General features: G+C 41.7%; 1 protein-coding gene across 1 annotated transcript in view; it reads right to left on the reverse strand.

Annotated features, from left to right (window-relative positions):
• glis1b (GLIS family zinc finger 1b) overlaps positions 1-20,462 on the reverse strand; it is a 65,820-nt gene extending 45,358 nt beyond the window's left edge. Inside the window, exons 1-2 of the mRNA XM_076087737.1 lie at positions 20,199-20,462; positions 19,718-20,051 (exon numbers count right to left, since the gene is read on the reverse strand). Of these exons, the coding sequence (XP_075943852.1) occupies positions 19,718-20,024 (307 nt within the window). The 5' untranslated portion in view covers positions 20,025-20,051; positions 20,199-20,462. The remainder of the gene's footprint in view (positions 1-19,717; positions 20,052-20,198) is intronic.
• Between the last annotated feature and the right edge of the window lie 2,613 nt (positions 20,463-23,075).

The raw sequence follows: 23,075 nt of genomic DNA on the forward strand, positions 1-23,075 counted from the left end.
GCGTATTAGGATCCAAAGCCTTTCCCAGCTTCTCCGAATCTCATAACTCATGTCTATATTTGTGTCTGCGGCATAGGCCCGGAACTTATTTGTTTGCTTAGTAATAGATGTATGATTGAAAATCCTGAGGGCACAAGAAAATGAAAAATAACAATGTCTACGAGGAAAGCTCCTCTTAAAGCAGGTGCGTAGCCAGGGAAGAAGAAAAACTATATTAAATTACTGTCGGAGCACAGACATGTCAGTGTTTTTGTAGCAGGATTACCAGCACCAGAGGACATGAGAACTTTCATGAGGATAAAATCAATTTGTTCGAGCTGATTTTAGCTGCTCTCAACCAGTTATCTTTATTCCTCCCTGTTTTCTCATGGTCAGCTTGGTCACACAATAAACTTACACTAGTGAAAGCCGAATAAGAAAAGTCAAGAAAATGGATTCATGTGGCTCCAGAGGCATCCAGTTGAAAGCCTTGGTTATTTTTTGGGGTACAGCACAAAAAATATCTTACTTCCACTCCAAAAGAGAAATAACATGAAAGAAATCATTAGCACATACAACAACTGAGCCCAGTCGTCCAAGCAAACCTCTTTGCGGAGACGTCTGGTTGTTCGTACTAAGTGGCTGCAAAGTTTTCACTCACACTGATGAATGCAGTGGTCGGCAAATGATTAGCTCTCCTGCCTTTTAGAGGAGAGGGCACATGTTGTGGGAAGCAGGCGTCTTTGTAATACTAGGCTTTTCAAATGGCGCTGTGCTAACCGCAGGACGTGAACACAAACAAATAGTTGGTGGCCAACAACACTCCCATCCCCAACAACTCACCCAACCCGCCCCAGTGCCATGTTTGGTGCCCACCGAGTCCCAAACACCGACCACTCTACCACACGGTTTAAAGAGCTCCAAGTCAAAACCCAAACACAGGAGACAATTTTGTGGGCTTATGTGACTCCCCACACACACATACACTCACGTACACAAAGTTCTCTCTTCCTCTCTGTCTTTCTCTCTCTCTCACACACACACACACACACACACACACACACACACACACACACACACACACACACACACACACACACACACACAAAGGATTACACTCACACTTAAGTCTTACAGAGGAAGATGCACTGAATGCCTGTGGTCATTCCTGATCTCTTCCCACAACATCCGACTAACCGTCACAGCCAATCGTTTCCTCCGCTGTCCTCCCTGATTAACATAATTAAAACTTTACACTTGTGCATGTCACCACCTGGTGGTAGCCCCTTGTCACTGGCCGTGCCCTCCAGGCTATCCCTTGAGATAGTAAATCTAACAACAGGTCATCCACATCAATGGGAGGAAGACTAAAAACCAATGGTCTCAAGAGAAAGATCAGTAGATGACGTTTCAAGCTCAGATCAGTGAGTCAGAAGTAACATATCAGCTTTGTTGCATGCAATTCCTCAAACTGCAAAAATGATTCAGTGACAGAGCTTTCTATTCTTCACGTTTTATGTTTTCATAAACATCTGACCCCACCGTGATAAAGGCAGTCATCTAATACACAATAATGTGGCTGATTTATTTTGTTATTTTTCCATTTAGGATATTGTTCCAGATGTTGTGTATTTTTCAGTTAAGATCTGTTGAAATGTATTATAGTTGTTAACACTGGAGAAATAACAGACCTACACTGAGTAGCCAGTTTAATAAAATAACCTCGGTAAAAGAAGTGCCAAAAACAACCGCCCTGCAGTAAATCCTCCTAACTTTGTAAAGGTTATAATTTCAAATTATTGTTGAGAGTTTTCTGATTCAACTTAATGGTCATTTTGGAGGCCACAGATTGTGGTGCTGTTGAATTGTATTACATGATACTGAGAGGTCTGGCTAGTATTCAGTCTACCCACTTTGTTCACTAGTTTTTGCTGGGTGAAGGTAATAAACTGAGTGTATATTCTGGGCTGATGAATAATTTCCACTTTTCACATAAATAAATACCCATAATGCTCCTCTCTTTTTCCAAACTAATATTAAGACTGAGTCACTGCAGTCCCAGTTATTTTGCATTTGCTATTCTTAACTCAATGTAAGCTGGTCTTAAGATAATTAAGATGCACAGGAAGTGATGCGTTTACGTTTCCAACAGCTATAACAGAGAGATGATCAGAATCAACAGAAGTGAGTCATTAGCATAATCAGCGTTAACCACATGATGATATCTGAACAGAGAAAGAACAGAGCTCAGCATACAGAAACCCAGACTTAATCACCAGGAAATCCAAGGAGAAGACCTCATCATGCTCGAAGACAATGTTAGCACACTGATCTCTGGGAAGAGCAGTTACAAAAAAGCACCACAGCAATGATTGATTATCACAAAAATAAGCATGTCATCTATCCTCGAGTCAAACTTTTTTAAAACGTTTGTTAATCCAACAAAAATGTGCATAGTCAACAAACCACTTTAAAGCAACTAGTAGCCACAATTCTATCCTAACAATCACTATCATAACAAGATTTTGCCCACAAATCTGTACACTGCCAGGATTAATCACAGACAATCACAAAGTTTTACAAGGAGTGCTCCGCCAAACCACATCCTATAATTTAACTGAAAAGCCACATAATTGTGAAGGCCAAACAGCGTACTAAGCATCAGTCAGGCCCACAGACGGACTTGATCGACCAGCAGACTGACAAGATGTGATGCACTTGGCTGGCAGACTCGACAGGGACGTCTGGCTTAGTGACACCTTTATAGGGCTGGTGAACAACACGGCTCCGGAGAGCAGGCCAACAGTGCTGAAACCTCGGCATGGGATCCAGGAGGCGCTTCAAAGCCAAACAAGAGGCTGCTCTGTTTGGGGAGGCGGCAGTAAATACTGGCAGAGCGATGCCAGTCGAGAAGACTGACGAGCACTCGGGCACCACACCCTCAGAGAAAGTGTTCAAGGTGAGACTGGCACACTTCTCAAGAGAATCAAGTTGTTTTCTGCAATAACTAAACATGAGTAGTGTCACAAAGTACTTTAAAACATTTAAAATCACTGTTTATTTGAAAGGCTTCAGATCCTGAATCTGCGTGTGCACATGCTACTTTGAGTGTCTGTGTTTTTTCTGTGTTCGCCCATGAGAATAACCAATGTATATAAATCTGCAGTAAAAAAAATAAACATGGAGATTTACTGCAAAAGCTGCGTTTTCCCCTTTTCGAACAATAGGCCTCAGTTGTCCGTGTGCCCGGTCAAGTCGTACCAAAACACAGCCGACGACCCACTGAAACTGTAGTGAAATCAGATCCATTTGTCATCCGCATGGCCCTATATTTGTCACGATTACTATACAAGCACAATAAATCTGTACTGTTGAGGACAGCTGAGTTATTCAAAAATGACTTTTTTCAAACATTTGAGATGATGACAACAAAAGGGACTCATGAACGGGGCAACTTGTCCTTTAACAAAAAAAATAATAGTATGAATAGTAAGGAAAAGTGAGCCATGGGACCGTTACGTGTTTGTCTCTTTCTTTTTTCTTTTTCTTTTTTATTTACAGTGACGTCACGTGACAAAAGCAGGTACAAGTATAAAATATAAAGATAAAAACTGAGAAAATTATTCACAACATAACTAAAACAGCAACACATTAATTAGTGGTTTGTGATCATTGTTTTGAATTGTGCAAAGGTCGGAAGAGTGTCGATCTTTGATAAAGCGTGTTGAATGTTGTTACATGAATCAAGAGCAATAAAGTTAAAGGCAGACTTTCCAAGATCCAAACATGAGTTTGATAGGGTCCAAAGTTCCAATCCAGCATAATGTATGATGGTCTCTAACCAATAAGGGGTTTGTATATAAACCAATGTTTATTACACCTCTCTGCAGAAGGCCAACCAACCTTAATGGTCACAATGGTGAGTATCGCGCTATCACCAACAATGAATCTGAGGGCAGAGTGACAGACCGAGTCTTGGGGTTTAAGACATGCTCACAACGACAATGCTGACACGGTAATGTTTAGCTATAGTACAATGTTTACCATATCCACCTTCTCAGTTCGCCGTGTTTGTTAGCATGCTAACATCTGCTATTTAGCACTAAAAATAAAGTACAGCAGAGGCTAATGGAAATGGCATTGGTTTAGCAGGTATTTAGTAATAATATTGGGCAAATACAATTTCTAGCTGATGGTGGCGCTAGAGGAAAAGATAACCAAGTAATTACAGTACAACTCATCAGGAGGGGAATGTGAACATCTGTACCAAATTTCATGGCAATCCATCGCATAGTTGTCGAGATATTTCACTGAAAGCTAAACGTGTGAACGTCATTGTGACGCTGGAGGACCAAAGTCATTCATCCTCTGGGCAGCATGAGCATATCTGAATGTCACGGTAATACATCCAATGGTCGCATGCTGCTAGCACAACTAAAAATAGACAGAAAAAAGCCTACTCAGCATGGAGCTACAAAGTGAGTGAAAAAGATTTCTTCAATTTGCAAGTGATCTCAGGCGTAGAAACATCTCTTTCCAGGGCAGCCAGGCATTACGCTGTCTTGATTTGTTAGCCTAGCTCATGCTCGCGCCAGCGGCCAGTTAATTTTAGTCTGAGCTGTCGGTACAAAACCTCACAGTACTCCTTCATTCCTCTTCAGCCAGCACCCAATATTTACAAGGAATCCCAAATCTGTGAGAGAATTCGATTGAACACAGATGGCAGGAAATTCCTCGGAAATGACAGTGGCCAAAACTCAACCGCAGAACATGAGAGTATCTCCGTGTAGCAAACACATCGCTCCCATCTGACAGATACTCTCTCTTCTTCTCGCCCAGCACCGCCTCCTGCCATCGATTGACCAGAGTTGAAATGTATACAACTCCTGTAAAACAAGTAATCAAATTTGCAGCAATTACTGTATATTTCTACAGTTTTCGAGGCAGCAGTGGGGGAGAAATAAATGAATAGTTAGGAAAACGTCTGGAGGAAAATGCCCTTGATGGTCGGTGGTCCAACTGAGAGGTTGACTCTAAGTGATGGTAATTAGATCACATTCGAATGGAGCAACATTTGAAAATGATTATTTTGTTACCTACTCACAGTGCACATAACCTTCTGTTATTTTCAGAGGGGATGCTAGTTGTTTAAAACAAGGGCCAAACCAGATGTTTTTGGAACCAAAAGAGGAATCCAATTTCACTTCCTACTTCTTTGTTACTTTTGTTCTTTTAGCGCAGGAAGAATAATGGAATGTTACTTTGAGAAAAGGACATGTTCAAAGCATGCATAGTAATTGCTTTGGCTTTTGAAGTTTCTGGTTAAAGTTGAGGCCGGTGCCTCTCCACAGTGTCCACAATGAATATTAGCTAGTCAGGATGATTAGGGGGTTAACTCACCCCCAAAATGGAGCTCTTTTAGGAAAATGGGTTTTTCAAAAGCCCATAAATTTGCTTTGACAGCTGAGGCACAGAGGGTCAGCTTTTATTTTTATTCGATTACTGGTGTTGTTTCATGTCACCGTTTTAAAAGACACAAAATACGCTGTTCACAAAAAGCACTAAATCCTTCTGCGTTTCCTCAAAACAAATGTTATCTTACAACACAGGACACGCCGCACAAGGGAAAGTACACTATAACAATGCCCGAGCTTTGTGAGAGAATGCAACTGTGGTACAGTCATTATCTGACAATTCACTGCAGTTTGGTTATGAAGTGAGGTTACTTTCAGTGAACGATCTTGATTCAGATGATTTTCTTCCAACAAGTCATCCCAAAATGAGGAGGATCACTCAACTTATATTAAGAATAGTCACAATATTTATTTGAAAATCCTGATGACACCTCTGACACACATTGTAAATAATATGTGACTGATTCAAACCAACAGTGAGGAACTGTGCAAAAGACCTGCTGTTGCACAGCAGTCAACATCCACCACCAAAGGACATTAACTTGGCTGAAAAATGACCTCCTCCTCCCTTCAGAGGGCAACACAGTATCGGGGTTTTCATAAATATACAGAACAAATACGAGAGGGCCCCAGGTTTTCCACTGAGCCAAACCTGTGTTGAGTTTCAAACCACACATACCTAAGGAAGTCAGCAATTCCATTCTTTTATTGTGTGGGGACTCCTCATTCACCAAAGGCTTTGGCAATGACGCCCCCCCCCCCCCCCTCCTCCTCCTCACAACCACACACTCACAAACACAGATCACACATAGCGACAGGAACATGGTAACAGGTAACTTGAGATGGACAGTCCTGCAGACAATATATATATATATAACTTGACATCAATCAGAGCTCCATAATGCTGCTGTGAGGAGTTCATAGCCGACCTCTCAGCTCTCTGCAACCTCAGGAGGAGCGGCGATGGCATGACTCTTCCTGAGCCCCCATGGTTACGGGGATTAAGGCCCAGTGGGGCCCGTAAAAACCCAAAATGGTACCAAATGACACCTAAGGAAACACATTCAATCTTGTGCGGTGGGAGGTCAATACACAGCTATTTACACAGACAGCGGCGCTGTGTGCTGGGACGGACAGGGCCACCATCAAAGAGCTTTATGAGCAAATATATTCTCACTGCGTAAGCATTTTAGATGTTCAGGCATTAAAGCCCTCCTGTGTTTTCCCTTCTCTTGTTTAATGGCTGTAATAAGATTCCTTTTATTATGATTTCTGCGCTAGCTGTGTCCCTTCACCACGTGAGTCGGGCCGATGGTTATACATGAGTTTTGTCTCAGTAGTAAAACGATTGCAGAGTCAGAACTTGCCCCTCTATTTGACTGTGCGTCAGCCCCAGCATCTCCAGGGACATCACAATAACTATATAGAACAGTAAATAAACCGGGATTAGTACTACTGACACATGCAGGATAAAGACTAGAATATCAACCATCACCTGTAGACAAAGAATCTCATTGAGAATAAATAAGGGATTACTACAGATCCTACTTTGCTTTATACACATTAATTTAGTTTAAAAAAGGCCATAGTTGCATGTCCTGCCCCTATACTTTCTCCCCTCATTTGCTATCATCTCTCAAAAAATGCCACAAAAAGAAGCAGCGAATAACAAGCAAGCAGAAATGTCTATGGATACTATCACACATTAACCCGAGTGTGACAAACTCAAAAGTGAAGGTTGTTAGTTGATAGATTTTTGGATGGGTCTGTGGTGAGAAGGAGCCTAATCGGACGATAATGAGCAGAAATAAAGAAGTCGTTCTTCATCATCATCTTGGCCTCTGACACGTGTGGTGTTTGGCTGTTCTACGCCCGAGAGTGTAAAGCCTGAATAAAGAGGGAACCCCGAAAGAGCTCTGGCCTGTACCATGTGTCAAGCCTTTCACATAACCTGGCATTCATTGTGAAGCTCTTTTACGTACCATAAAAAAATATATATATTAATTTCGCCCGTGACCTGTTTTCCAATATAGTTTCATTTATTTCTATTTGAAGAACTTTGAAATGCAAATGTTTGTTTCCTTGCACGTAAAAATTGAGAGAAGCCATCTTAAAAAGAGAATTTTTATGTGAAATATGAATTCTGGCCATTTTACATCATCCCTAACATCAACATGCGGGCTCTCAGTGCAAGTCTTTTTGTGCTGTTAAATGAGTGTACTTTGGCAAACAGCAGTGTACATATACTGATGCTTTGCCTCTCTCGCTGGACTCCTTCATGACTCAGAGCTCTCGAGGCCTGTAGAAGACTGGCATCTTTACAGTGGCCTAGATCCGCCATATTTTCGTGTCAAATGACAGGGCTGGCCCTGTAAAAGTGGGCACTGTGGTAAACTGTGCATTTACATTTACAGCTAAAGCTACCAAGGGCACGGCGAACAAGACTTGTTGACTTTTGTTGAATTGCGGTTTTAGAGGCTACACATTTCTCTCACTGCAGCCTTTTCTAGCCCTTAAATGAAAGTGCATCCTTGCTAAGCTTCTTTTTTATTTTATCATTCTATTCAGTTTATAGTTACTGTTGAACTGCAATTTCTTTACGAGCTGGAATAAAAAGCTGCATTCTTCAGAACACTAATGTGTTATTGTAAAACTTGTGGAATATTTATTGTTCCCAGGGTATCAAATCATTCTCAGAAAATTGCAAATATATATTTTTTTAAACATACTGGCAATTGAAGCTGGAGACCAGTACTATACTGACATTTATGTGCAATCAGATATGAGTACCAAGACAATCAAAGCACCACAGATACATACCAATGACTCAAAATAAACTTGAATTATTCATCAGTATGCATCAATGTCATTTTTAAATACTTAAAAACATACTTGGAACATTCAGATGTGTCTCCCAAGGCGACAGGTTACAGTACAAGTGGTGACGCTTAACTCAACATGTCAGGCGTGGCTCCACGTACAAAGTCTGACTGTGCCCCAGCCTGGCAAGAGGCCTGGACTGCTTGTGTTTGTTTGAAGCCCAAAGTGGTATGAAAATGTGACCAGGCCCACATAAACAGTAACAGCGTATGAGAAGACGAGGCAGAGTCACGTCCAATAAGTGTTGGCGGTGCTGTTGTGATCAAGTAGAGTGGGCAATGTGCGTAGGAGTAAAACCAAAGGGCTTTCTTGGAAACATGGGAGGAGAGGTTGGGGGTGATCATCAATGAAATTTGAAACATGACAAAAAAAGGCCATGTTTGATCAACTGTATCGTATGGCAAAAATATTTGTTTCGCTTTTACCCGTGAAGTTAGTTGGCGGGAGACGCTGTGAGGACACAAACTTGTGACCAAACCAGATCAAACCAGACCAAAATGATTAATTTAAAGCCGGAGAGTTAAAATCTTGGCTGTTTGGTTTATGGTTGTCAGCGGGAATTGTTATTTGCGGATTTTGGTGATTTATTTTCACAGTAAACGTAAAGCACAGTTTGAGTGTAACAAATGCTTACAGGAAGAAAAGAAACCTGTCAATTTGTTGTTCGATATTGTTTTTTTTTGCTTCCTTTGTGTTCCATTATGGAAAATACAATAGGTCACAATGCAGCACAGTAACAATACTAAACCTTTATGTATATAGTTATTTTTCCAACTCATACGACAAAACACTAAATAACAGATTAAACTATCGTGATTCGGTGCCGTATTTCTAACATGTCCTGCGTTGTTCTACCCACAAACCCTGAAAGGCCTGTAACACAGTAGTGTGTTCCTCCACAGGACAGCAAACACACTGTCAAACTCCATGAAGCGCCGCACAACGCACCGGGCTGTGTAATGCTATGGAACAAGCAGCAGGTATTTGTTAGTTAATCAGCGTTTGACTTAAGCTAGAGGCTGAGGTTGTGTTCAGGAGCAGCGGGGCTGTTTTGACTAAGCCATCTCAGCGAGGGCCCGGTCATGGAGACTCCCAGCATTTGTTAAAGATTAGCGGCCTAGTCCTGATCCACCGAGCTCGGGTCAGGCAGAGTGCACGGCTCGGACAAGAGGCGAGTTTCACCCTATCTCTCCCATCTGCAGCTCTCACACAGCAGATCTACTCGTCCCGGTACATGAGACACACTGAATAATGTGATTAAAGGTTTTTGGAGTTCGCTGAGGGGAGATTGTACAGAAGTTGTTCCTTCAGGAAGCAGCATTACCCCATTTTGACAGAAAGTCACGAAGGTCATGACACAGAGGCATTTACAGCACATACAAAGTAATAAGCATATCAAGATTGCCCTTCTCACCGTATACTAAAGTTTCTTATTCTGCGAACCATCTGTGTGCATTTGTGTACCTTCTGTGTGTCGCGTTTTGATTGGTTTCTGTTGCATGGGAGTGTGCTATCAGATGTGAACGCTTCCAGAGTATCTATGCTGACTAAAGCAATAACAATAGCCCACACCATTAGCCAAAATACGAAATGAAAACCAACTGTGTGGGAACAATAAAATAATTTGTCATGGGAGAAGGGTGCAGATATATTCTGAAAGCATTTTCCAATTGGCTGAGGCTCCCGTACGATGGGCCAAGTGCTCAGCACCTGGCTGTCACGGCTCCGACGCTGCCTAATTAATTTTTGCTTTCAAACACATGCCCATTAGATCACTGTCGATATGAGCTGAAAGCGCCTGATTAGGCTTTTTATTGGTATTAGTCATCATGTGCTATGAGCTGACTTTTTAAAAAGGGCAAAAGTTAGATAAACAGAAAGGAAGGAAATCTTGCTTTCCTCTCCTTTCTTCAGTCCCTCAATCCGCCCACTAAATCTGTGACTTACTGGGGAGAAAGCCAGTTACTCATCCCAAATATTCGTTTTTAAAAGTCCTGGTGATTTATAAAAGATATGTTCTGCTAGGAGAATGTTTATTGGTTACTGAAGCTGTGTGAACCCATGTCTGTGTGGATCCCAAGAATCTCAGCGTATCAGTTTTGAAGGTAAGTGAAGCTCCTCTTGATGGGTTTTGGCTTCCTTGTAAAAGGCTGAAAACTGGGCTGTGGGAAACGGCCGTAAATGTCAAGCCAGCTAGGACAGCCAGGCACTGGTTCCCATTGGCCTCAAATCTTTCAACTTCTATTTTGAACATTACCTGCCCGTCACCAACATCTTGACAGAAATCAAGGTTTGAAAGGTCCAACAGGTGGCGGTCCAAAGCAAACACTTCATATATTGATGAAAACAGACATCTACACGTATCCACCCACAAATGCACAAACACCTAATCGCACACAGTCTGTGCAAATGCTCTGATGATAATAAGTATGTCTTCAACTGATCCCGAAGCATTAAAATGACCATAATACCTCTCGTTGAAAATATCAGTGGCTCTTAAGCAAGTACTGAGATTTGTTATTTTCAAAGGCAAAGTTGCGTGTCCTCTTTTGGAAACATGCAACAAGAGGCTGACCAGTGTTGCAACAGATATAATTCTCAAGCCAAAAAAAGCTCAAATCAATAACATAACTACACACTGCAATGTATCAAAGGGATAGTTTGCGTGATTTGAAGTGGGGTGATTTGAGGTAGCTATCCATAGTCAGTGTATTACCTTCAGGACGTGGCGGTCAGCATGCCCCTAGTTTGGAGAAGCAGACAAGAGCACCGACACAGGAGCAAAGCAATGTACTGCTGTGGACGGCGGCAGCAGCAAAACCTATTTTAGACACCCCCCAAAAAAATAGGCCCTGCATGTGACCCCAAATTGGCGGCGTGCTGACCGCTGTCTACTGTAGATAAGTATGTCATACAACCCCACTTCACCCAAACTATCCCTTTAACCTCTTCACTAGACTTTTCTGTTCGGTCTCTGCTCTAATTATCTGGCTTAAATTTGAACTTTTCAAAAGGTTTTCATGTTCAGAGTTCATGTGCATGTCCATTCTGTCCTCCACTTTGACCCAAACATCAACACACACACACACACACACACACACACACACACACACACACACACACACACACAAATACACACACTGTCCAAATGTGCTCACTAATAAACCTGCTAACAACGAGCCCCATAAGAGATCCTAAGTATCCAACATGATGTTTGTGTTAAGCGGTGTATTATAGAAGCCGACTTCTGGGTCTTGGGGGGAATGTTAAGCATGTTAATGAAGAGTACATACTGAGGCTATTACACAGTGTAATATGGATCCATTTAACACACTTACTGCTTAGCCCATATGACCCATATGAAGAAAAAAGGGGTCCTATATGTAATCCTGGCAACAGTAAATCAAAGAGGAACGGAGCTGATCGTCTTTAGCGTAACAGCTTGAAGCAGACCTGTTTCCTCATTTAGGATTAGAGGAAAACGCCGCCAACAGAATGAAAACTGCACAGCTTTCTTTCATTTGTAATGTGTAATAAAAGAGCAAAAAGATACTAGAGGAGCCAGAAGATAACAGATGGCTCTACTGCTTCCAGTGGAAACTTTTTGGACAGCCCAAACAACTCATCCGTGAGCTGTGGTTTTCAGTTCCAGAGGCTGAAATCAAGCATCGACATCAGTGCAGCAACTACAAGCCAATGTCATCTCAGATTCCTTCAACGACGATTAAACAAAGACACTGACATGTGACAGACAACAAATAGACAATCCTTGGAGTAGCTGAGAACATGGACAGGGAATATAAAATCAACAACGCTCACTCTCCCCTTTACAAAAGTCCAGGCACTGAACATCCATCTGTCTGTGGTTGTAGTTGGACATCTACCAAGTGTGGCTATAATGTAGCAGAGCAAAACTTCTGTAACATAATATAAGTGAACAGTATTATGGTCTTGTTGGCTGTGTCAGTACTACATGGGGAGTTCTCATACATAAGATATTCCCACACAGTGAAAAAATAACTCGCCGCAGCATCACAACATGGGAAATTGCATCTTCTTATCACATACTTTATCTCGCTGCTCTGATATTAGACCACTGAAAAACAGCTTTCCCTTTCAAATATAATTGTCTGTAAAAAAAAGTCTGTAAAAATAACCCTGAGCGCTACAGATCACAGTGCTGGCACCGAGCCTCTAAACTTTATTAACATCCAGAGTCGGCCTGGCGAAGCTCCCAGCTCCCTGCAACGTGGACTTACAAGTGTTAACCTGAACAGGGCATCGGGCTTCACTTTCCCAAAACCCTCTACTTCCTCTCTTCATGCAGCACCGTGCCTTCCACATTTTCTACCAAAAAAAAATGAATGATTTTGTCAAAACACCAGTCCACCTGTGCAATAACGCTGCCTGTGTGCTGACATTGCGTGAACAGGATGATATCACTCTCGGCACTGATGGAAGTCTTAGAGGTCCTGGCTTCAAGCAATACAAAAGATTCCCATGCCTGTGCTTTAAAGTATATCATTGAAAGAATAATTCAATAGGTATTGACTCTGGATGATGCAACTTGGCCCTCTATCTAGGACAATAAGGCGTACGGATCTGTATCTGCCAAGACATAAGGCACATATGAATATCTGAACCCAAATCAAGTGCAAGTTGTCACGCTCAGGTTTTGTGATTGATGTCGAACCCACATCATCCACCGACAAGCAAGAGTACGTTTTCTCAAAGCAGCCTTTATGCCGTCGTTCCTTTGTGCACTTATTAGTCCTGGTAAGCAAGTTAATACAGTGCAGGGGCTGGATTGCATTGCACATCCAGAATGCTGGGCTTCTATTAACAAGCACTAATAAAGTATATAAACTGCACTATTAGACTTTATAATGTCTTTTCATAGTCCTCCGGGGCAGCGCCAGCCAATGGTGCAGTGAGCTGACTGGGCACTGCCCCACGGCAGCTTCCTGGCAGAGACGGAGAGAGAACAAGAGAGGATAAAACTCAGGCTTTTTTGGCCACTTTCTCCTCCGCTCTAATGAAGGCATTAAAACAGCCTCGGCTCGCATCATGTTTGCTCATTTGTTTTTGACCACTCGGTCGAAGCCAATGTTTGATTGGCTGGCTGATTAATCATCTCCAACATGACCAGCCTTTTAAAAAAAAAAAAAAAAAAAAAAAAAAAAACTTGACCATTTAAGCATTTGAAAAATTTTGCTGTAGCAGTTTTAAATGTTCATCTGTTTCCAAAGAAGTGATGCACACTTATCAACTATTATGTGTTGTAAATGTTTACATCTTGAGCACATAAATGAGATAAACTGCTGATAAAGTAGGAGGAAAGTCTTTGTTGAAAAATATTAGATGGGAGCTTCCTCGTGATGGATTCAGACGTCCAAAACAGCCCTTTCACACTCAAACAATCTATGTTCTTGCAGCTTGTTTAGGGAGGTTAGTGAAGCCCTGATCCGAACGTCTTCCTCTCTCTCTCTCTCTCTCCCTCTCTCCAGCTGACAGCTGCAAGGGCCTAGTCAGCTCTGGCAGAGGCAGCGCAGCGACGGACGGCCGCCTTAACTGCCGCAGTCGGAGCGGAGCAGATTTTTCTTTGATGAAACACAGCAGCGCCGAGCCAAGAACAGCAAGTGGCACAGCCGAGATGTAAATCAAAAACCCACCCGTGTGCTAAGTCATACACATGGAGGTCTGCAAGAGGAGCTGCTGCTGTCTGAAAATGCATGAGTAATAAGGACTCTATAGACATGTGGTCAGCCGTGGCATGTCTGTCCAGGCAACACGAATCACAGCTATAAGTTTCTTTATCTTTACTAAAAATAGTTAAAAGGTCAAACAAATCTGGTCTAATTCACAAAGACCTGGCAGCTTTATTCCTAAACGTGTAGTGTGTGATACTTCGAGAGCACTTCTCAGGTCAAAGTTAAGCCTAAAAATACATTTTTATGAGGACATATCTGAGCCAACTCTGCAGATTTCTCTTGATTAAGCCGAGGCCCAGAGCACATTTCTTATGGTATTCCAGTGATATTTCGACACTTACTCAAACCAGATCCTATGTTTGCTTGTGTGACTGGTTGGATTCATTGGTAGAATGAAAGTCAGAATTCCTTTGGTTACAGTGAGATGCAACAGTCATACCACACTGGTCACATCAGAATGAGAACATTTGACCTGACCTATACTGACTATGGGGAAGGAATAGGACAGTGTAGAGGTGGCAGAGCTCAAATTTAAATGAAAACTTTTTGTCTCTGTTTGTTTGTGGGTTCACACGTGCACATGTTCATTTTGAAACTTCAGAGGACCAATCGGAAGACACTCGACAGCCACAACCTCCCATAAATCTCCCCCTCTCTCTCTTTGAATCCAACCTCAGTCAAGTTGATGCAACGCTCGTCTCTTCTTCTGCCACTTATCTCCCGTTTCTAGACACGTCATGTGTTCTCCTGGCCAAGTTTGATTGAGGTGATTCAGCCGAGCAGATGCCAGACCAGGGGCTGTTCTCTCACTCTCCCTCTCTCCCTCTCTCGTGGCTGTGACTCAGGAAGCGTTCTCATTCCATTACCCAGCATTCCCTCCTCAGCGTCTCAGACCAGACAGACGGTTTACGGGAATACCGCTGCAGAATCATCACCGGGCCTCCGCTTTATGAATCAGTGGAACATGCTGCAAACATTACACCCTGCAACACCCTTCCCAGGCAGCACCCTTGCATTTGCCCATAACTAAGTGCTGAGCTCACAGGAGACACAAAAGACGTGGGCTGAGGCGCTCTCTTTAGCTCATGGGAATGTACCGACTGGTGGGAAAACTTGTGAGAGGAAGGTTACCATCACTGTACTACTTTGATAGCCACCATCAGGCTCGCATCCACTGTATAGTTCCACATGGTTTAGAGGCACAAATGCAGAAAGAGAGGAATGTCTGATTGTTTTTTTTTGTCAGTTCCTGTTGACAAATTCTGTGCGGAATATTGCTGGGTGCAAACTGTCAATACCAAAAAATGCACTGTACCTCTTAACAATCTGGAAACAAAAAGATCTCGGTTAACCTCGGCCGTGAAACGAAATGAACCACATGTTCAATAAAAGGTCAAATCTCTTTTAGCAGCAGTGACGGCAGGACGTTTCCTCTGAGGAGTAATCAGTCTTTCACAACATCTGGGAGGAATAGCTGCTGTAACCTTTCCTCGCTGCTACAACCTTTTGGCATATTGACCAACAGTGATGTTGCTGTTGCTTTAAAGAAAATGTAGCAGTAGAAAATGTATGCCTCATGTACATATACCTTCTATTACATGGTAGAAGCTTGAACTCTTTGTAAAGGACACGATTAGGGTCAGCCAAATTAGCTCGCTTAACAGTTTCCTCTTTAAATATATCCAGTACAGATGTTGGAGGCAAAAGATCTTTTAGTTTCTCCTGGTCTTCTTATCAAATTCTGGACTTGGAAGTTTTAATGTCACAGATGGATTGCCAAACCAGACTATGACACCATAAGAAATGACTTATTCAATAGTCACACTGTGGGAGAACATCTTTATAATGATCTTATTTAGACAACACTGCCTTAATCTTCAAAAGGGATTTATTTAAGAACATATAAACACGGTGCCCCTAATTTAAACTGTGGTCAAAATCCACACTAAATATTTGCACTGCGTCACCTGCTGAATCATCCCCCCCATGGTGATCCATTGTTCCATTAGGGATACATTTCCTAAAGATCTAGACCACTTGAACTCTTTCATCATTGACACAGACTACCGTCATACTCCTGATTCAGCAACATGAGTAGAACAGTGTCACAAAACAGCTGGCTCACAAGTCAAACATTCCAAGATGAATAAATAATATGATCTGTGCATAATACATCAAAGCCAAACTTAAAGCAATCATGAGCCTGAAGTCCAAAGTAGTTTAAGAAATTCCTTCCCCCTTGAAACAGCTGAAGCAAAGATGTTCCCAGAATTATAGATGTATAAACATTTTATGTGACATAAATCTGAAGATGTACTCAGATGAAAGTCTCTATTCAAAGAAGGTACATATTTTCTGCATATGATATTTTAAATGTGAACACAAGTTCCCTTGTAGTTTAGGCTACGATGAATAATACGTATATTGTTTGGAACATTTGCATAATCAATTACTCTTCTATATCAACAAAAAATGATGACGAGATCATTTTGATTTCAAAGAAACAATGAAATCCATCACACGGGGGAAAACACTGAGAAAATGATTGCCAGCTGCCCACTCCTCTTTCCAGAATAAAGAATAATAAATAAACCTCATAGTTTTATAGAATTGGTGACATCGCCAAAAGCACTTAATGTGTTCCTCTGTGCACACACAACCAAAACTATTCACAAGCTACTGGTAAGCTGTCATTAAGCGTTTGACAGAGCCGAGGCCTCAAAGCGGGGCCGTAATGGTCGGTTGTTTCTCATAACAGTCGGATTATCGCCCCGCAGTCTGACGTCTACGAATGCTGCTGGGGAAAACACAGGAAACTAGGTCATTTTGAGGAAATTCAACATTGGTGCCAATGCCACTTCACCACAAAAAAAAAAGTGTGCGTGTGTATATACATTTGTGTGTATATACATTGAGTATGTCAATGTGTGGCATACGTGCGTATTAGTGCATGGCACAGTGGTGTGTGTGCTTGCATACAGGTGTGCATACTGCATGTATAAATGCAAGTTTGCTGGCAAAAGACAACAAGAAATAGCCATAGAAGTGTAAAAAGCTCTGACAATGATTAAATCCAAATATCCATGACTCATCGCTTTACAGGCTGAATCAACAGACTGACCTCTGCATTTATCTGAGAGAGGGCGTCTGGGACTCCAGCACACTCCTCTAACTAAAACATTTTCATCAAATAAGCTCACACACTCGGCAGCTTCGTCCCGGCCAGGAGAAACTTTAGTACGGTATCGAATGATGCTAGAGTACACACACCATTCAAACCTGATATTCTTTTTCAAGAGGGGTCAAGTGTTTTTCTTTGCAAGCTCAATATTTTCTTTGCTGGTGGGCCCTAATATTTATAGCACAGTGGACTTGCAGTGCACGGATGATCAGCCGCTGTTCCACTCACGGAGAGCAATACACGTGGTTTCCAAACGTACGCACATGGTGTGAAATATAGGTCACAATTAAACGTAAGGAAAAATAATGAATAATGGTTTAGCTGGGGGAAATTTCTTAAAATGCAATTGCACAGCAAAAGTTATTTTTTCATTTTTCATTCACAGCAGTAAAAATCCAAGCCTGTATAAAGTCTACCGACACAACGGCCCTTCAGCTCTGTAACTCACACCTTCATTAACACACAAGCTTTCTCACTCACTGTCAACCTGTCACTCTTTTCTCACTCACTTATACCGTTATAAAATAAACATGGATACACACAAACTGCCTTAAAAAAAAATTAACAGACAGCGTGATTTGCATTCTTGGGAGTAATTAGGAAATCAACTGAGCAGCAGTAAATGCAAATATCTCAGAGTACATCGAGGTAACACTGCAGCTTCACTCCCGAAAAAAAAAAAATCAATGAAACATCAGCCGTACACTGAATTCTATCAGTTTTATCACGGAGTAACTGCTCACATTTTGCAATCAAAGGGTGCACAGTTAAAGGTCATAAATCTCCCATCTGAGGTAAGTTCTTCCTGCAGTGTCTGAATATTACAGTCTGTGTTTGTTCAAAGATTCCTTTCAGCATGAATCTAAAGCACTGGTTGAGAATGCAGATTAAACTCCGGTTCTGTCCCCAAATGGGAGAATGTAATACGATCAGCCTGAAATGAGGCATGATACAAAAGACTGATGAGTACTTAGATCACTTTCATGCTCCATGCTCAGCGTAAGAGACTGTAAAACAGAACTAAATGCATACAATACAGTGCATGTTAGTTTAAGATAGGCACCGCACCATTAGGTGTACCACGTTTAAATGAACACAACTTTTCATTACAGCAAAATATGATGTGAAAATGTTTTGATGTGTAGTTGAGTCAGTATGTGCTGAAGGAAGTACATGTTGCGGGATTTTTCTGCACTCCAAAGGGAGGCTGAAAACTATTTTAATTCATAAACCCACGAGATATTAAAACTCACTCAACTGCCTCACAGAACCAAACAAACGGATGTGTGTATCCTTCAACGTTAATCTGCTCGACATAATCCACAAACGCATAACACATCTTGCGTTCCCACAAATTTACGGGAAGTGAGTTCAAAAGCGTCGCAAAGACAATGAGACGATTCATTCTGGTTCGGGATGCAGGAGATGGAGGGCTGAGGGCACAACTGTGCTCCAAGAGAGCTTCATAAATGCTGAGACACATTCAGCAGACATATGGTTTGTGTTTAGCAAGAAGAAACAATAATCAAATCCGTTGATCCTCTTCTTGCTGCAAAGGATGATTGCTAATATAAAAGTCTGTTCCGTCTAATCATAATTTAGGATGGGGCTGTAATTACCTCCGCCCTCGCACAACAACACTCTGTCTAAACAGGATGGAGCAGGCTGCCACAGAGACTCAAAGCCCAGTGTCCGCTCTGAATGCTATCTGTACGACAGCGCTCACTTCATCTACCTAATTGTTTTTAAAGTTTTCGCTTTCACTGATGAGCCACGGTCAAAGTTTATCCTATTTATTCTGGAAGGCACTAAATCAAATATGAATTTTGAGCCATTTGAGCATTTATCATCTTTAAGATTAATATAATTCTAAATTTCAAACAAAAAGCAGATATGTTTTATTTTATATTATTTAAAAAATAATGTTTTAAAGAGTCAAAATGTCAAGTTGCCAAATTTTCCATAAACAACTAAATGAGTCAATATCATAAGCCTCCCGTAAACTAAACGCTGCCATGCCTTGTTAACCTCTATATAAATTGCACACCAGCTTGGCGGTTATTCCACACACTGTAGGCTACATCACTTCACATGGCATTAGTGTGCAACAAAGACTTTGAATTTGTTATTTATGAATTGGCCGAGGATCCAACGTGAGCTCTGGGTTTAATTAACAGACCTAATGCACAACTGCAAACAGGGCTCTCAACACAAATACACAGCACAGCTGCCTCAAACGATGCTCTTAGGGGAGCCATATGGAAGCAACATCATTTTGGATGATGGCTTTTTATCTCAAATAAACTACAGACTGCTAATTGGTCAAATAGGCCAGACTGACACTGCTGCTGTTTGACTTAATTTGTTTTAGTAATCCTTATAGTTTGTTTTAACGATAGCAATCATCATTACTACATTACATGTTACTCCAATTTATCCATCATGTCCAGGAACCACTCCAACAACTTTATAACTTCCAAACACCTCAACAGCATCATTTTTTTTTTTAGACCTGTGGGCTCGTGCTCACATTTGAACCTAAAGGGGCCTACCTTGCACGGGTGGTGGGAAAGAGAGGCACGAGCGCGGAGCTTTGGCTGCCAGGTGCGCTTTTTCCTCGGGCGCGCAGAGCGTCCTCGGGCTGGCGCAGCTCATGTGAGTCGGGGTGTCATGGGAGCTCCGGCAAATCTGCGATCCGAAACCAGCGCTCCCGGCGGCTCGCCGCGTGCAGATGTCCGCCTTGCTGCCGTACACGGAGAGCGACAAGCCGGTGAAGTCTGTGAACGTCGGGCTCTGACAGTGGCTGACCATCCCGAACAGCGCTGAGGGGTTCTGCATTGATGACTCGGCTTTTCCCATGCAGTGTGTGGTCGCTTCTCACATTACCTGCGCATAAAAAAATAACCAAATCACTGCAAACTGCATCAACGCGAGGACTTTTTTTTTCCCCGTGCAGCCATACATTCATTTGACCAGGAAGAATGGAAACATTGGAGAATAACTATTTAACTTCAGGGCTTTGGTAACACCTACCTTATTCAATTACCCAGTGAGGCACAGAAAGGGTCTAATAGCGCACACCGGCATGTTTATCGAACTGAAGGAGAGAGCATCTGCAAGCCTGATCGATAGCATCCTCTCAGTGAGGATCAGTCATCAGCATCCCATGCGTGTCTCTCTCCCTCTCTCTCTCCCCCCTCTCTCTCTCTCTCTGATTGGCACTCGACCAGGCAGGGTCCAGGAGCACCAATGAAGACTGTGTCCGTGTTCTCTGTGGGAGGATAAGATCTGGATCGAGACAGCTGTTTGCAGTTCTGAGCTTGGATGTGAGGTTGGCGAGCCACTGCATGCTCGATGTGATACTTGACATTTAGCATTTAAAAGCTCGATGATAAACCATGCGGAAACAAGTCATTCAACAACGGTTTGCTTTGGCGTAGGTAGGCTACGTCCACGCTACGTGATCATACTGATCAAATCATATCAGCCATTGATCTGCTTCGTTTCACAACATGCAGGGACCCAATACATTGACATTGAATGAAATATATTTGAATGCAGCATATAACGCGCATCACGCGTCTTTCTAAACTTTTATAAGTGATTTTTAGGCACGTGTAGCACTCTGCAGCTGTCATTATTCCAGTCCGTTTAAGGTGACAGACTTAGGCTACTTGAGAAAACTTGAGATCTCAATTCTCATACAGCAGAGAATTTGGATATAATTGTGTTGATATATTTCCAAACATTCCTCCTCAAAAAACGTGAATAAAAATGTGAAAATCTTCACACATTGAAGTATTTTGTTCAGCATCTGCTATTTGGTTAGGCTGTCTATATTCATTAGACTGCGTTATTTTTTAGTTATTATTTGAGTCATGGTTCATTACTTCTGACTGCAAAAAAAAAAACTACTGATCAAAACGATCACCTGGATATCAATGAAATGTTGGATTTAAAATGAGACTTGATTAAAATAAATAATGATCTGCCAAGTCTTACCAACGTTCATAATTACGCGTTAAAGTGTCCTTTCCTGTGTTAAACCCTTGTGTCGAAAGAGCTGGTGTTTATCTGCTGTATTGATGTGGGAAATGCTATTCTGCAGCGCCACTTAGTGGCCTTTCTGTGGAAGGTATAAATCCCAACTCGGGTCAGAGTTGACACTGGCAGCAACAACATACACGGTTATTACTGTGCAAAAACAAAAAAGGCGGGTGAAACAAACTGTCAAGTGAAAGTTTAAAAACTGTTCTGTAAGAGGTGTGTTCCCTCAGTGCAATGTGAGGTCTGGGCTGTTAAAGACGGGAATTACTGGATCTGATGGTGCCTTTGCATGCTGTTGGAAATGTGGATCCACGTGGATGAACATGGACGACCAGAGAGATATGCGCTCGCAGGATAAGAAGAGAAACAGAAGTTATATCTATTGATGGTTTATGCAGTGGACATTTACCAGCTGAGACAGGGACACTGGTATTGTTTTCACTTTGAGTCCATGTGTGTGTGTGTGTGTGTGTGTGTGTGTGTGTGTGTGCCATTATGGCAGAATGTTGCCCTAAAGAAAACCACTGTAGAAGGAACTACCAAAGTAGCAGTTTTGAATACTTCTCCTGGTGTTTACATGTCTGTCTGTGGACAGATTTTGTCACCGCGATAGTGTTGCAACCGTGCTGGATGCAGTCAGAAAACTTCACAAATGTTACTTTAGAACAAAACCAAGGCAGAGGTCTAAGATGGATGGCTCAGCTCATTATTTTAACTCGTTTTCATTCTGCTGTTAAAATACTTATGACCAAAAATGTTTTCTAAAACAATATGCCAAAATCTGACTGGTAAAATTTGAACTGGGGACTCATATAAACTCTGACATCAACTATAACTTTTATGTTGTTGTAACTGAGCATATGAACACAGCCACCAATCAAGAACAAGTGATGGTGAACTGATGTAAAAAGATAGATCAAGTAAAACAATGCCTGCATGGAATACAAGAAGCAGGGTGTTGTTAAACAGGCATTGTATTTGTTTGGAAAATCTCGAGATATAAACATGATCACTGCCACAAACCGGCCTGTAGTTTTAGCAAGTAAAGCCTTTTCCATCAGCCTCCACACACCGTTACAAGCTACAGACTTCTGTTTAGGGTAGTTTGACTTGTTTTGTCTTTCACATAGTCAAAAAGTAAAAGAAATGTTTTGAATCCACATCTTTAACTTTCAAGTCGTGTGCCTGATGTGTGTTTTTCGTTCCTTTAAAATGTCCTGCATGTTACTTGAACTGTTGGGATGTATTTATTTTGTACTACCTATCTGGATGGAAGAAACTTGGGACAATTTAAGGAATATGGACAGATTGGGGGCCTTGGAGTCTTGGACCACTATGGATCCTCCTATTCTCCCAGTCTGCGCAATAGAGTCCACAAATACCAATCAAGTACAGTACACATATTTTAATACACATATGGTAATGATACGAACCAATGGCAGCCTGGGGCAGTTATCTGCTAGCAAGAAAAGGAAGTGGGTAAAGTGAAGGAGTGAGGGATATAAAGTTAATCATTTATTACAGCCGTTTTTTATAGTCTGTGTCCTTACAGATTAAGTGGTACTGCGATAAACCATTTAAAAATGTTTGCCAAATTCACTCTTTTCCTTTATTTTGGAAGATAACGTTACATGATGAATGTGTGAACAAAGTGAGTTTCATGGTCTAGAATAGATGACCTGAGGGTCACTGGCTTTTATTTTTCTGAAAATAAAAATGATTCAGCAAGCAAGACACATCTATCACTGGGAATGACCACGGTGACGCAAGTGTGCCAGACCTAAATCACAAAATGTTTTGACATTTCTACATTCAAATTCGCATAATTAATCACTAGTAGTGGGATACATGTGGCAGATTTAG

Source organism: Anarhichas minor, unplaced genomic scaffold (assembly GCF_050575085.1).
Source record: "Anarhichas minor isolate MPS153535 unplaced genomic scaffold, ASM5057508v1 ptg000010l, whole genome shotgun sequence".
Taxonomy (NCBI): domain Eukaryota; kingdom Metazoa; phylum Chordata; class Actinopteri; order Perciformes; family Anarhichadidae; genus Anarhichas; species Anarhichas minor.